The sequence below is a fragment of the Delphinapterus leucas genome, chromosome 7 (assembly GCF_059928025.1).
Source record: "Delphinapterus leucas isolate spDelLeu-1000000601 "Yukka" chromosome 7, BTC_Dleu_Yukka2, whole genome shotgun sequence".
Taxonomy (NCBI): domain Eukaryota; kingdom Metazoa; phylum Chordata; class Mammalia; order Artiodactyla; family Monodontidae; genus Delphinapterus; species Delphinapterus leucas.
Window position 1 is genome coordinate 38,347,435 of NC_143135.1, and position 14,348 is coordinate 38,361,782.

Sequence of the window (14,348 nt, forward strand, 5' to 3'; positions counted from 1 at the left end):
TCAGCCCCACCTGCCCTCTGCTGTGGTTCCTGGTTCTGCCCTGGCCTCTCTCAAGTCCTAAGGCAAAGCTGAGTCCTTGCCTGACAGCGTCTTGTAAAGGCTTCGAGCCTCAAAGCAGCCTCAGAACAGGCTCAGAGAGGCTCATAGGGAAAAGGGCCGAAGAGAGCTTCCTTGATGACCCCCTAGCTCCTCCTGAGAACAGATGCATTTATGCTCCATATCTCTAACTCAGAAATTTCTTCTAAAATCTAATCCCAAATCCCCTTTTGTCTTCTTTCTTCATAGGATGTAAACTTTTTTGGTCACAGACCTGTGAGAATTTCTCCAAAAAGTATAGGAAGGCATAATATTGTCTTTACGATTTCACCAGGTTCTTGAACTCCTTAAGCCTGTCTGTGTCAGGTTAAGGATACAGCCTAGGGTGACATTATCTCTTTCCACCCCTCTTGGCTGCCTTCCATTGCCTGCACTGGATACAATTCCACAAGCACCTCTTTTTCAACCTTGGGCCATGATCTATTCTATCCATTCACCTGCCAGTCGCTGGAGGTTTCAATCATGTAATAGACGCATGCCTGAGGTAGATGGGGGCTGGGGAGTGCGGGTTGAAATTCGATGAGCTGAGTTCAAGTTATGCTTCCCTACTTGTTGGCAGTGAGACCTTGGGTCAGTCATGTAACCTCCCGGAGCCTTAGTTTCCTCACCAGAAAAATGGGAGCAATTAACCTGTACTTAGCAGGAGTATTGGAAGATTCCGTTTGTGAAAGCGAGGGATACGCTGTAAAGCACCTATGAACGTCCCCCGCCTGGAACCATTTTCGAAAACCTTCGAAGCTCCCCCCGAGGTAACGTTTTCGAATGCTTTTCCTATTCATATGGGATGGGACTTGTCCCACACTGCCCCACCAGGACCCTCCGCTCTAACTATACCCACGAGAGCCAGGCCCAGGTGAGCTCACACCTCAGACCCCGGGCAGGGAGGTCACACTCGAGACTCCGACCGCGCCCACTCCCGAGCCGCGAGGACCCTCCTCCTCTCTTCTGCACCCCTCACCCTCCCATCCAGACTCGAGTATGCCCACCCACCCAGCCTGTCGTTCCTGCTTCCCCAGCGCACGCGCGCAGCGGGGCACTCACAAGGCGGCCCCCAGCGCATCGTGCGGGCCGCCACAGCTGGAACTCGGCCCCAGCGCGGCCCGGCGGGTCGGGCTCCCCGCCACCCCTCAGGCCCCGCAGGTAGAGGAGCTGGGCGGGGTGGGAGAGCCGGAGCGCCGACGGGGCGGGGCCTGCGGGGTGGGGGCTGGGGCCTGACGGCCGGGCCGGGCGGCGGAGCTACAGGGGACAGAGCGCGGGAGGCGCGTGCAGCCAGCCGCAGTTGGAGCCCGAGCCCGAGCCCGCGCCGCCATGCCCCTGGCCTTCTGCGGCAGCGAGAACCACTCGGCCGCCTACCGGGTGGACCAGGGCGTCCTCAACAACGGTTGCTTCGTGGACGCGCTCAACGTGGTGCCGCACGTCTTCCTGCTCTTCATCACCTTCCCCATTCTCTTCATCGGTGAGCGCGCGGGGCGAGCAGCGGAGGAGGGGAGGACGCTGGTCGGGAGGGAGGAGAAGGAGGCGCTGCGCGCCGCAGCGCTCCGCGTCCACTTGCAGGCAGGCGACCGCCGCTCGCCTCCCCCTTGGAGTCCCCTGCCCTGTGTTATGCCCCGCGGTGCTGGCGCTCACACACCCGCACAGCCCTCACTCCCGGGGTGTCCCTGAAACCGCACGCACCACAACGGAAGCTCCTGACCCAGGGGACCCCCAAGTTTTGCCACCGCAGGGCCAGAGCTGGGGTGGAGAAAGGGGAAAGCAGGGGTCTCTGTACGCGCTGGATAGGTCGGGAGGGGGTCGGGCTGTAACCTCAGAGGCGCTGTGTAGGGAGCCGGGCCACCCTCCCCCAAGGCACCCTTCTCGTCAGCCGCAGCTGGGCCCAGGGAGGAGTGCAGCCTGCGCCTCAGAGGCTGGGTGGAGGCCCTGCGAACCCTGTGCTTCCCAGGGGCTGAACCTGACAGTGGTCAGTAGCCTCCGGCAATCCTGGGGTTCCACTCGCCCTGATCGAGAAGAGGCTCCGCTTCCCCAGCTAACCCCACCGCGGCACGCGCGTCTCCGTAGCTCAATTTCTCGGGCTCGGGGCAGAGCCGATCCGACTTAGCAGCGACCCGGACGGAGGCCACCAGCGCCCCTGTTTGAAAGCCCTCCGCAGAGTTGAGCGTCACCGCCTAGACAGTTGTGTGTGCCTCTTTCCTAGGGTCCCATTTATCTCTCTCCAAGACCTCGAATTTCTCAAGCTAGCTAGCTCTGTCAACTCATAGGGTGTTCCCTGCCTCCCCCAAAACGTGTTAATTTGCTCTAATTAAGAAAAAAAGCAAATCTTAAGATTCATATACAGCTTTTGAGAAGAAAGGAAAAATTGCTACAAAATTAAAAAGAGGAAGATGCTGCAGAAGCAAAAAGTTGCTAGTTGTTGACAAAGACAACGAGAAATAGGAAGGAAGCTTATGTTCACATGTGTATCAAAAACTGTACCAGCATTTACACTGTTGCTCTCCACCAAACGTTTATTTATGCGGTTATTTGTCACACAAGAAGTCGGCATAAAATGGGTACCTGCACATGTGGGCCTCTGTGGGTCCGGGGTTTCATGCAAGGACATTTAGTTCATGTGTACCAGACTGGGGCATTGTCATGGGTACACACCTCATCCCCATCATGGACCCAATGCCTAAGCACCCTCCTGGGGTTCACGAAACCTCCTCCAGGAGAGTCAGGCTTCCCACCTCTTCCTGTCTCTCCTTGCAGGATGGGGCAGTCAGAGCTCCAAAGTGCACATCCACCACAGCACATGGCTCCACTTCCCTGGGCACAACCTGCGCTGGATCCTGACCTTCATGCTGCTCTTCGTCCTGGTGTGTGAGATCGCAGAGGGCATCCTGTCTGATGGGTGAGTGACTCTCAGAGGACCCAGGAGAGTGGATCTACTCAAGGGTGCTTCCTAAAAGGCCCAGGGAGACCCCAGCTCAGCTGCATTCCATGAGCCAATATCGTTTCATTTGCTAATAAATCCAGCAACTGTTTACCCAACATCTGTGTGCCAGGCTCTCTGTGCCAGGCACTGGACAGTGAGAACCAGGCCCTGCTCTCAGTGCAGCAGGGTGGAGGGGACCCAGATCTGCACACCAAGACCTGGTGAAATAATCCTAGAGCCTATCAGAGTGGATATGCCCAGCCTCTCCCACAAGCTGCTGGGGTTACCTTCTTGGAGGGAAAAAAATCACTCTTGCTTAAGATCTTTCCTTGGTTCCCAGTTGTTTACAAGGTCCTAAGTCCTCAGCCTGGCATCCAGGTTCCTCACAGTCGGCCCTCCCTCTCTCTAGCCTCATTCCTATGGGCCTTCTCCCCATGCCCACCTTGCCTCTGGACCTCACAGCATACTCTTCACACCTCTGCCACAGCATAGGTCATACTGTATGTTAACATCTATATCTATTTGCAAACTGTCTCCCGCCTAAGTCAGAAAGGCCTCAGAGTTGGAATCTGCATGTTATTCATCTTTGTATTCACAGTGCAAGGCACATGAGAAAGCTCCATAGACCCTTAGGGACTCCTTAAGAGAATAAATGAAATAACGTTACAAGTAAGTACTATGGGAGGATAAAGGAAGGCAGAGTTGGGCAAGCTTCATGGCTGAGGGGACTTCTGAGCAGGATCTGGAAGGATGACTAGGGTTCTGACAGGCAGAGGAGTTCCAGAGAGGGAGGGCCAGCGGGGAGTCGTGAGAAAGGTACCGTGGGCGAGTGGGGAGTGGTGGGAGGGGAAGCAGGCAGGGTGGGAGCAGTGCAGCAGTGCGGCGGGGCTGAAGCATGAAACACGTGGGAGCGATGGAGGCTGAGATTTGGAAACTGGGGGCATCTGCAGGAAGGCTTCACATGCCAGGCTGAGTGTTTGGGTTGAATTTTCTAGGCAGTTTGGAAGAGAAGAGATGTAGGGCAGGGTGGAAGGAGGGAGAGGCTGGAGGTAGAAGCAGCACTTAGGATTGATTGCAGTAGTTTAGGTGAGAGATAAGTGCAGCCAAAAGCGATGCGTCAGCAGTTGGGGGTGCAGATAAGGCGGAGATGAAGCAGCCGTCTCACTAAGGAAGAATGGAAGGATCGGCAAGGCTCAGTGACTGCCTGGGTGAAGGGGTGGTGGAGGGTGGTGGACATTTGGCTTAAATACTTGAGGTCCAATCCCTCTGAGCTGGGATCAGTCTATGCCCAGATTCCACTCCTGCCAGCCCTGGCTCCTGCAGCTGGATGGCAGGGGGATGGGATCCTCACCTCCACCAACACACACACTGCCTCACCCTCCCACTCCCAATGTCCCTGCATCCTGGCTTCAGCAGTAATCTCTGTGATAACTGCTTGCCTTGGGCCTCCTCCTGGCTATCAAAGCCCTCAGATGAGCAGGACCAGGATGCATACTGCCACATAACTAGCAGGTGACAAGTCCGCCTCCCGCCTTCCATCCCAACACCCCTTCCAAAGCAGCACAGATGCTAGAGATGGGAGGGATGCCTTGTGAGCCCTCCGGCCAGAATATACTCACCCGGCTGTAATGAACAAAACAACAGAGGGGAAAATACCCTTCCTGCAGAGAAGGTAGACCTGGGTCTTTGCTAGCATTTCTGCTATGCCACGCACCAGCTGTGGGACTTGGGACAAGTCACCCAGCCCTTCTGGGTCTCACTTTCTCTACCTGTGAAATGAGCATCATAATTCCTGCCTTGCCTGCTTCGTAAGGCAGTGGAGGCTGAAATTAGAGCATAGACAGGGTGCAGAGTGCAGAGTGGCAGAGCCCTGGGAAGCTGGTATATTCCCAGAATGTGGGAGACTGGATAGAATATGGTTGGGGACTCTGTCCTGCTGGCTGTCCAGCAGGCCCTCCTGTGTGGGGCAGCACCTGTATCCCAAACCTCTCCAGGTCAGTGCAGATCGCCGCCTCCTCCCCAGAGAGCAGGTCAGCTCCTCCATAGGCACTTATCTGGTATTTGCTGGTTTCCATCTGTGGCCTGCACCCCTGGGCAGGGGAGCATGAAGGAGGATGGGAAGGGGAACGGACATGAGGAGAAGCCACAGTCCCTGTCCTGGCTTGGCCGACTTGCCGGAAGTGTACGGGACAGATGAGAGAGGGGGGCCGTTAAAGCAGTGGCCTTCGAACTTGAGTTTAGTTTAAGGTAAGCCTCATTTAGTGATTAAGTAAGGCATCTAACCTGTAGGGTTTCTTGTCTTCCTTTAAGTATTATTTCTCTGTGATGCTCTGAATTCACAACAACCAAAGCAGTTTAGGTTATTTAGAATTTTTTTAAAAATATAGAATGTTTTCCCAGACCACCGTACACTGGAAAAAGCCATATATAAAACTTTTACCTAATTTCTTATCTAAGTCAGTGTATATTATTCAGTAAAGCAGCCAAAATCTATTTAAGTCGTGTCATAAAATACTTATTTCAATTATGGTTATTCACTGTCTTATTTCATCTTATAAAATGTTATCATTTCTACCTTCTATTGCAAAAAAAATGAATGTACTTAAACTTATGAAATAACATTTTGGATGTCACTTAAAAATGTATGCAGGAGTACAGAGTTTTTCAAAATTATTTCAAGGAGTACAGAGGCAAGCGTTTTGAAGACCTCCTGGACAGGGTGTTGGTTGTTTCCAGTGCCCCCACTAGTGACTGCCTTGTACCTCCTGTAACAGTGCGAAGACCTTGCACTGAGACTATCCACTAATCAAGCTTGAAGAACGTCAACGTGTACAGTCTCATTTAACAAGAAATCTGGAGGCCACCTTTTTTAGTTGGTGTGGTGGCTTAGTAATGGCATCAGGAACCCAGCTTCTCCACATCTTTCTATGCCATACTCTGTGTGTCCACCATATCTTCTTATGGGAGATGGCTGCCCAACTCTAGGCATCAACTAAGCAAGGAAAAAGGGGGCATGCTGCCCACAAGCCTCTTCTTTATGCAGGAGATCATCTTCTACAGACATTCCTTACATCTCATTGACCAGAATTGGGTTGTATGGCCACTCTTAAACCAATCACTGACAAAGAAGTGTGCAATTGCATGGCTGCTTGAACCAATCACCATCCATTCCCTGGGGCTGGGCGCATGGCTGCTGGAGCAAACTTGTGGTTCTCCTAGCGAGGAAGAAGGGAAACACACTGCCTCTATGCTATATCCTAGTCCCACCAGACCACTTGGGGTCCCAACATGGCTCTCCTCATGCCCTCCACCTTCTCCGTTGAACTCCTGCTCATCCTTCAAAGTTCAGCCTTGTGCCACCTCCTCTGTGAAGCATTCCCTGCTTGCCCACCCTCCCCTGTGTGCTCTCAGCCTTCTGTCCATCTGCAATGCCACTTCCCTAGACTGCCTAGTCAGACAGTTAGCTCTGAGCATGGTTGCTTCCTTCCCTACTGTCAGCTTCTCGAGGGCAGGGACTCTTTGTGCACTGGATAGAAGGAGCAGCGCAAGCAAGGGCAGCACTGAAGCAGAAGACTGGAGAAGGCCTCCTGGGAATGGAGGGCTTCCTAACCATAGCTTCACTAGAAAGAGCAGGCTGGGCAGTGCTGGAAAAAAGACTTGAGGCCACATCACCTGTGCCTTTGAGTTTTGCTTTCTATAGAAGGGAGCCTTGGAAGGGCATGACCAGGACCAGGCAAGTCGAGCCTCCTCACCAATCGTGGAGAAGCTGAGTTCTGGGAGGGAGCTCTGGCTCCCTATGGGGCTTATCACCAGACCAGAGCCCACCTACTGAGGCCTCTGTAGGGGGATAAGCTGGTTCTAAGCCAGAAGCTTTGCAGCTGCGACTGCCAAGGCCAGCTCCCCTATGCCAGATTCTGTAAGCGTGAACCCAGAGAGAGAAGGCCATGAATTTCAAAGCCTGAACACCGAGCTCTCATAGCATCTCTGTGTGAACGCCTGGGCCCCTTAGTTAACAGGTGTGTTTGGGGTCTGGGCTGGGCAGAGCTGCCAGCATATGGTATGGAACTATATGGTTACGTGTGCTCTGGAGGCCCCACTGTGTGCTGTGCCCTAAGCACGAGGCCTGGGCTACTCTGTTAGAGTACGACGCAGCTCATCTACATTTTCTCTCTCTCTCTCTCTCTCCCTGTCTCTCTCTCCGTCTCTCTTGTCCTTATCTCAGGGTGACCGAGTCCCGCCATCTCCACCTGTACATGCCGGCCGGGATGGCGTTCATGGCTGCTGTCACCTCTGTGATCTACTATCACAACATCGAGACCTCCAACTTCCCCAGGCTGCTGATTGGTAGGGAAAGGGGAGGAGTGGGGAACGGGGAGGGATAGGTACTTCCATTTGTCCCTTCAGATAATGTTTGCTGAGGACTTACTATGTGCCAGGCACTGTTCTAAGTGCTAGAGGTTCAGAAGTAGAGAAGAAAAATTCTTGCCATTGTGGAGCTTCCAGTCTGGTGGAGGAGACACACAAGCAAAGACAGTAAACAGACAAACAAGCAAATAAGTAGTGATGATGCTATGAAGAGCACAGAGCTGGGTAAGGGGTAGAGAGTGAAGGCCGTGCTGCTGTCTGTGTAGGATGCTCAGGGGAGGCCTCTGGTAAGAGTGAGCATGCACATATTTGGGGGTACATGTTTCCATGCAAATGGCACAGCAAGCGCAAAGGCCTTCTGATAGGAACAAACTTGGCAAAGAGGCTAGTATGGTCGAAGGCAAATGAGCCCAAGGAAGAATGGTAGGAGATGAGGTCAGGGGCCAGGAGAGGAACAAGGAAGACTCCTAGGCTTTGGGCCAGAGTACACGGGTGAACAGCGGTATTAGTAACTGACACGGCAAAGGAGCAGGAGTTGGGGTGTTTAGGCCGCAGTTGAGTTTGAAACAGCCAGCTCAAGTGTCAGGCGGTCAGTTAGATAAACAAGTTGGGCGTTCCAGAGGAGGTCTGATAGTCACGGCTTCATAGGTGGCATCTTGAGCCCAAATGAGGTAACCTGGAGGAAAGAGAAGGGCCCCAGGACCAGAGCCTGTGGTTTGCCAACATTTAGGAGTGCCCGCTTAGACCTTCTGACACCATGTGGCCGGGGTCCCAGTCAGAAACAACAGTGATGGATGTTGACGTTTACTGTGTGCTGTGTGCCAGGCTCAGTGCTAAGCTTCCTCCGTGCATTATCTCACTTAACCCCCACACTCTCCCTCTTGTACTCTTGCTATCCCCATTTTACAGATGTGAACACTGAAACTCAGAGAGGTTACAAATAATAACAGTGAACACTCATTTAGCACCTGCTATGTGTCAGGCACGATCCTAAGCATTTTACATATATTAACTCATTTAATCCTTACAACTCTATGAGGTAGGTACCATTATTATTTCCCTTTTATAGATCAGGAGACCGAGGCTCAGAAGTTAAGTGGTTTGCACTAGTCTCACCAGCTAGTCAAGGGCCAGAGCCAAGTTTTTGTTTTTGTTTTTTTTTAACATTTATTTATTTATTTGGCTGCACTCGGTCTTAGTTGTGGCATGCGGGATCTTTCATTGCGGCGTGTGGGCTCTTCATTGCTGCACGCGGGCTTTTTTCTAGTTGTGGCGGACAGGCTCAGTAGTTGTGGTGCGCGGGCCCTCCAGTTGTGGCACACGGGCTTAGTTGCCCCACGGCATGTGGGATCTTAGTTCCCCGACCAGGGATCGAACCTGCATCCCCTGCATTGGAAGGTGGACTCTTAACCACGGGACCACCAGGGAAGTCCTCAGATTCAGGTTTAGATCCCAGGAGTCTGGCACCCAAGCAGGCTCTTAAAAAGGCTGAGACTGTGTGTCTAAGGGTCCTCAGACTGTGCTTAGGCCAGAGGTATAAATCCACAGATCTGCCTCTGTGTGAGGCTCAGTCTGCCTGTCTAAGGCCGGGGCTGTACATCTGACTGTTAGGCTGTGGTCAGACCGTGTGTCATTAAGTCAGACTATGATTTTTAGGAATCATAGCATCGAATTGACATCTGGAGTCTGGAACTCTCTGCTAAGCCAGAGACAGCACGGTGTCATGAGTGGGTAGAGAAAGTTTCCCAAGCTAATCACAGGTCTACCTTCCTGTGTAAGGTGGGAGCTGGCTCCATCAGGATCATCCAGATGATGCCCCCACCCCAGGGGCCCCCAAGTGAGTATGGTTGGGGGACTAGGGAGCAACAGATGGAGAGGTGTTAAATACAAGCTTCGGAGAGCCTCCCACGCCAGTGTCTGAAGCAGCTCCTCATGCACAGAGACCTCTCATTAACCACGAGGCCTGGCTGACCAGTGCCCCTGGAAACACCCTGTCTGGGCATCTGGCGAGTTCATTTTCTCATTCTCCAGAAAGAGCATAATGTTCTCTCCGCAAAGCACAAATGACCACCCATGGATTGACCAGTCCTTCTCCAAGGAACAAAGACTAACTCCCCCCTTTGGTAGAGCTTTGCTCTCCACAAAGCCAGAAATTCTAGAACAGGGAAAAGGGAAGAGGATGCACCCCATGAGCTGCAGGACAGCAGGTATTAGGGGAATAGCTGGCCCTTTGAGGAAGCTACTGTCCAGTCACAGGTCTGGAGTCCTGCAGAAAGGTGACCCATGATGTGGCTTACATTGTCCCACGAAGTAACCTTGTTCCTGGACCCAGGTGAGATCAGAAGGTGTTCTGTGAGAATGTCACGTTTGAGCTGAGAACTGAAGGATAGGTAGGAACTAACTGCGAGAAGGGACAGGGGAATGCTTCAGGCAGAAGGAGCAGCATGTGCAAAGGCCCAGAGGCAGAAGTTGCAAAGCACATTAGGAAATCTGGGCAAAAAACAGCAGCTGAAGTGCAGAGAGCAGAAGGGAGCTGAACTTTGAAGGTTGGAGTGACAGGTGGGGCAAGACCTTGAAGGCCACACTACAGGCGTTGTTCTTTGTCCCAAGGGCGATGGGAAGCCATTGAGGATTGGGATGTGTGTGTGTATGTGTTAACATATGCATAACATAAAACTTACCATTTTAACCACTTTTAAGTGTACAGTTCAGTGGCACTCAATGCATTCACGTTGTTGAGTAACTATCACTACCATCTATCTCCAAAACTCTTTCATCTTCCCATTAAACAATAACTCCCCTCAACCCCTCGAAACCATCATTCGATAATACTTTCTGTCTCTATGAATCTGTCTACATTAGGCACCTCGTAGTATAAGTGGAATCGTACACTATTTTGTCCATTTGTGACTGGTTCATTTAACTTATTATATTCTCAGGTTTCACCCATGTTGTAGCACGTGTCAGAATGTTCTTCCTTTTTCAGGCTGAATGATATTCCATTGTGTGTGTGTGTGTATACACACACACACACACACACACACACCATATTTTGTTTATCCATTCATCCATCAATGGGCAGTTGGGTTGCTTCCACCTTTTGGCTATTACAAATAATGCTGCTATGAACATGGGTGTGTTGAGACCATATTTGACTAAATGTATTGCTCTACGGAGGCTAGGTTGGAGGAGGGCAAGAGGGGAAGTGGGGAAACCATGAGAAAGCTCTTAAGGCAGTCCAGGGGAGACATGATGGTGACCTGACCCAGGTGGCCACCCAGGTGGACAGAAGTGAATGGATTCAAGATAATTAGGAGGTAAAATAGAATTTGGTAATAGGTAGGATGTGGGGATGAGGGAGAGGAAAGGGAGGGAGGAAGCAGAGGTAATGGGAACTCAGAGTTTAAAACTCACCAGCAGCCCCTGTGTTTTACTACTTTCTTTCCCTTCTCCTGTTCTCTCGGACATGCACTAAGCTTTTACCGAATGCTGCTGTGTCTGGCAACAGGCTGAGGGCTCAGCACTGTAGGATGGGACTGTGGAAATAACCCCTGGGCTTAGTCCTGGGTCCTCAACTAACTCCCTGTGTGACCTTGGACAAGACACTCAGGCTCTCTAAACCTCAGTTTCCCCATCTGAACAGGAATAGTAAGTCCCTGCCTAAGGCATAGGGTTCTTATAAAGATCAAATCAAACCATATCTGTTACGTGTTAGAGGCAAGACCAATCTGAGACATATTTTAAAGTCTTGGCCTCAGGAGGAACCCTCACGAAGGTCTAAAGAGGTTCTGGTACCTGGGATAGAGTCTGTTGGGACAGTATAGGTGTGGATGCAGGGGAATGTCCCCCAGCTAGGGGATTCCTTGTGACCTGGAGACCTGACCCAGCTGAGGGACATCATCCCAGTCTTGAGGGCTGGGACCAGAAGCAGATGCTCCTGCCCTCTATCCTAATGCTCTCACTCAGGTGGCATTTGTCCCTCCCCAGTTCAATGTCTCAACCTAGTTCCCAGCCCAGAGCCAGGCTGGGACAGACCCCAGCTTTTGTCCCCAAGAGATGCCGTGGCATTTATGTCCTGGCCCTCCTAGGGATGAAGGCAGGATGACAGTCTCCTTCCCTCTCTGTGATTCCTCTAGAGAGGAGCTCTAGGCATTTAGGCTGACCTTATATCATATATAAGATCATATATATCATATATCGCAGAGCATATGACTCTAGGGGGTAATTGGGGAAGGACTGCCTATGCTAAAGCACCCCCTAAAGGGGCACTTAGTTACTGCTGTCTTTTGTTGTCACCAGCTGACTGTGGTTTATTGGTGGATTTGGATGGGGGTGGGTGGGAATTTATAGGTTAGAATCCACAGATAGCTCCTGGTATTTATGGTCCAAGGTCTGAAATCTGGAGATAACAGATATATTAACAGCTGATATCCAAAGAGCACCCACTGTGTGCCAGGCTCACTGTGCTAAATGCTCTCCATACATTGCTCATGATGACTTTTGAGGTAGTACTATTATTATTCCCATTTATGGCTGAAGAAACTGAAGCCTAGATGGGTTAAATGACTTACCCAAGGTCACATAGCTATTAAGTCAGAGGATCTGTGCCCAGGGGTATCTGGCTGCAGGCCCAGCTCTAACCACTATACACACTGCCTTTCAGGACTGTGACTCATTTTTTTGTATCTCCCACTCCCCAGGCTCCCTGAGGAGCATCATCATGCCGTAGTGGACTCTGGACTTGGGGGCCAGGGACCTAGGCCCTCACCCTCTGTCTGTCACTAACTTGCAGTGAGCTTGGTCATGTCACCTCCTCTCTCTGGGCCTCAGGTTCCTCATCTGTTAAATGAAAGGGCTAGACTGAAGGACCTTTAAGATCTTCCCAGCTTGGGAATTCCGCAAGGAAGCCATTGTAGGGTGGAGCCTACGTGCACAGGCTCTGGCACTAGGCTAGTCCACTTAATGGCTGTGTGACCTTAGATCAGTTACCAAACCTTTCTGAGCCTCGATTCCCTTGTCCGTTAAACTGAGCATGACGGCAGGACTTCCTTCACAAGGCTAATATAAGAAATAAATGAGATAAATATGTTTAAAGTGCTTATTTGGTATGATGCCTATAACTTAGTTAAATTCAAGAAATAATTCCACTATTTTTCTTCTTATTTATTGTAAAGGGAAATTTGGCTGACCACCTTGACTTATAAGATGATGATTATTTTTGAACATGCCTATCATGAATGTTTTAATGTATGCACAGTCGTCTCAAAATTACATGCTCATATATTCACACACACGGACACCCCCTTACTCAGAAATGCGCATACTCACACCCATAACACTTGCTTGTCCGCACACACAACTCTTCCCTGACACACTTATTTTCCATCCTCTTCCACACAGTTGCACACACACACGTGAATATGTGCACACACATCCTCCATGCTCTCTTGTCTCCCCTCGGCAGCCCTGCTAGTCTACTGGACCTTGGCCTTCATCACCAAGACTATCAAGTTTGTCAAGTTCTACGACCACGCCATCGGCTTCTCGCAGCTGCGCTTCTGCCTCACGGGGCTGCTGGTGATCCTCTACGGGATGCTGCTCCTTGTGGAGGTCAACGTCATCAGGGTGAGGGTAAGCAGGCCGCTCCTGGGCTGCCACCCACCTGAGGACACACCTGGGCCAGGGCGGGGCTTCTGACCCGTGTCCTGCGCCTGGGTGTGGGTCCCCACCCTCTTCTTAGCCAAACCCTAGAAGGAGTCAGCTTCTTTTACCTGCTCCCAAAAGGTGAGTTGAGGCCAGTGGGAAAAGTTTCAGGAGGAACATCCGGCCCAGCTGCCCTCTACCCCAGGCTCCCAGGGGGAGAGGAAGTGACAGCTGAGGCTGTAGGAGTCTGGGTTTAATCCCATAGAGAGGAAATAAAAGCTTCAGGTACTGGCTTCTCTGAGTTTGTTTGATTTTTTTTTTCTTTTTGAGGTCAGGGAGGCTTATTTTAATGTATTCATATAGTTACACATGAATGAGTAAATGTGGTAAATGTGGCTGCATACATGTCTTTTTTTTAAATCATTTTTGCTTGCCCCCTTTCCCTCTCTGAGAGTCATACCCTCCCCTCCCCCAACCTTTCTCTTCCCAGGTAACCCAGATTAACAGCCTAGTATGTGTCCTTCCATTCTTTGCTTTTATTAATATAATACCTTTTATTATACCTCTTTGCTTTTATTAATATAATACCTTTTATTATACCTCTTTTAAATACCTCCTTGCTTTTATTAATATAATTAATATAATGTGTTAAGAATTTCTTCTCAACACATATAAGTATTGTTTTTTTCTTTCAATATTAGTTTTATAAAAATGGGATCATATTATACATAGTTTTTCACAGCTTGCTTTCTCATCTAACAGGTATCCCTTGTGACTCCCTCCAAGTCTGATATGGTTAATTTCGCTTCCTTAATGGCTGCATAATATTCCATCGTATGGATGAGCCATAATTTATTCAGCCATTACCCTATTGATGGGCATTCACTTTGTTGCCAACTTTTTACCTTCATAAATAATGGCATATTCAACATTCCTATATCTTTATGTATTGCTGCTTTTATTTCTGGGAGAGAATCCAAGGAGTGGAGTTACTGGCTCAAAGGGTCTGTGTATTTTAAATGTTAGTTGATGCTGCAGATTACCTTCCGGAAATGCTGTAACCTACCAGCAGTGAATCAGAAAGCGCTTTCCCTTTCTCCAACCAGCAAGGGGGGCTATAGCCATTTCTAATTTGCGCCAGTCTGATGAGCATAAAGTGCTCCTTTGATCTGCATTCTCTGACTCCTCTGCTTTAGTTGGTGATTTGCAGGCTATAGAGGCTTCTATATTCCCTACCTCCACTGACCCTCACATCATCCCCTTTTTAGATGAGGATACACTTTAGATGAGATGTGTCCAAAGACGCCTTGCTAGTAAGCGGAAGAGGCAGGATTCA

General features: G+C 50.4%; 1 protein-coding gene across 14 annotated transcripts in view; it reads left to right on the forward strand.

Moving 5' to 3' along the window:
- The first annotated feature begins 1,246 nt into the window (after positions 1 to 1,246).
- Positions 1,247 to 14,348, forward strand: part of ABCC8 (ATP binding cassette subfamily C member 8) — a 75,124-nt gene continuing 62,022 nt past the window's right edge. For 2 of the 14 annotated variants that reach the window (XM_022555628.2, XM_022555627.2), the window contains exons 1-4: positions 1,277 to 1,552; positions 2,839 to 2,980; positions 7,227 to 7,348; positions 12,834 to 13,000. In XM_022555628.2, coding sequence (XP_022411336.2) covers positions 1,405 to 1,552; positions 2,839 to 2,980; positions 7,227 to 7,348; positions 12,834 to 13,000 — 579 coding nt within the window. In that variant the 5' untranslated portion in view covers positions 1,277 to 1,404. Of the gene's footprint in view, positions 1,553 to 2,838; positions 2,981 to 7,226; positions 7,349 to 12,833; positions 13,001 to 14,348 lie in introns of those variants that run through there. The other 12 variants (XM_022555631.2, XM_022555635.2, XM_089915084.1 and 9 more) reach the window with 11 other exon arrangements.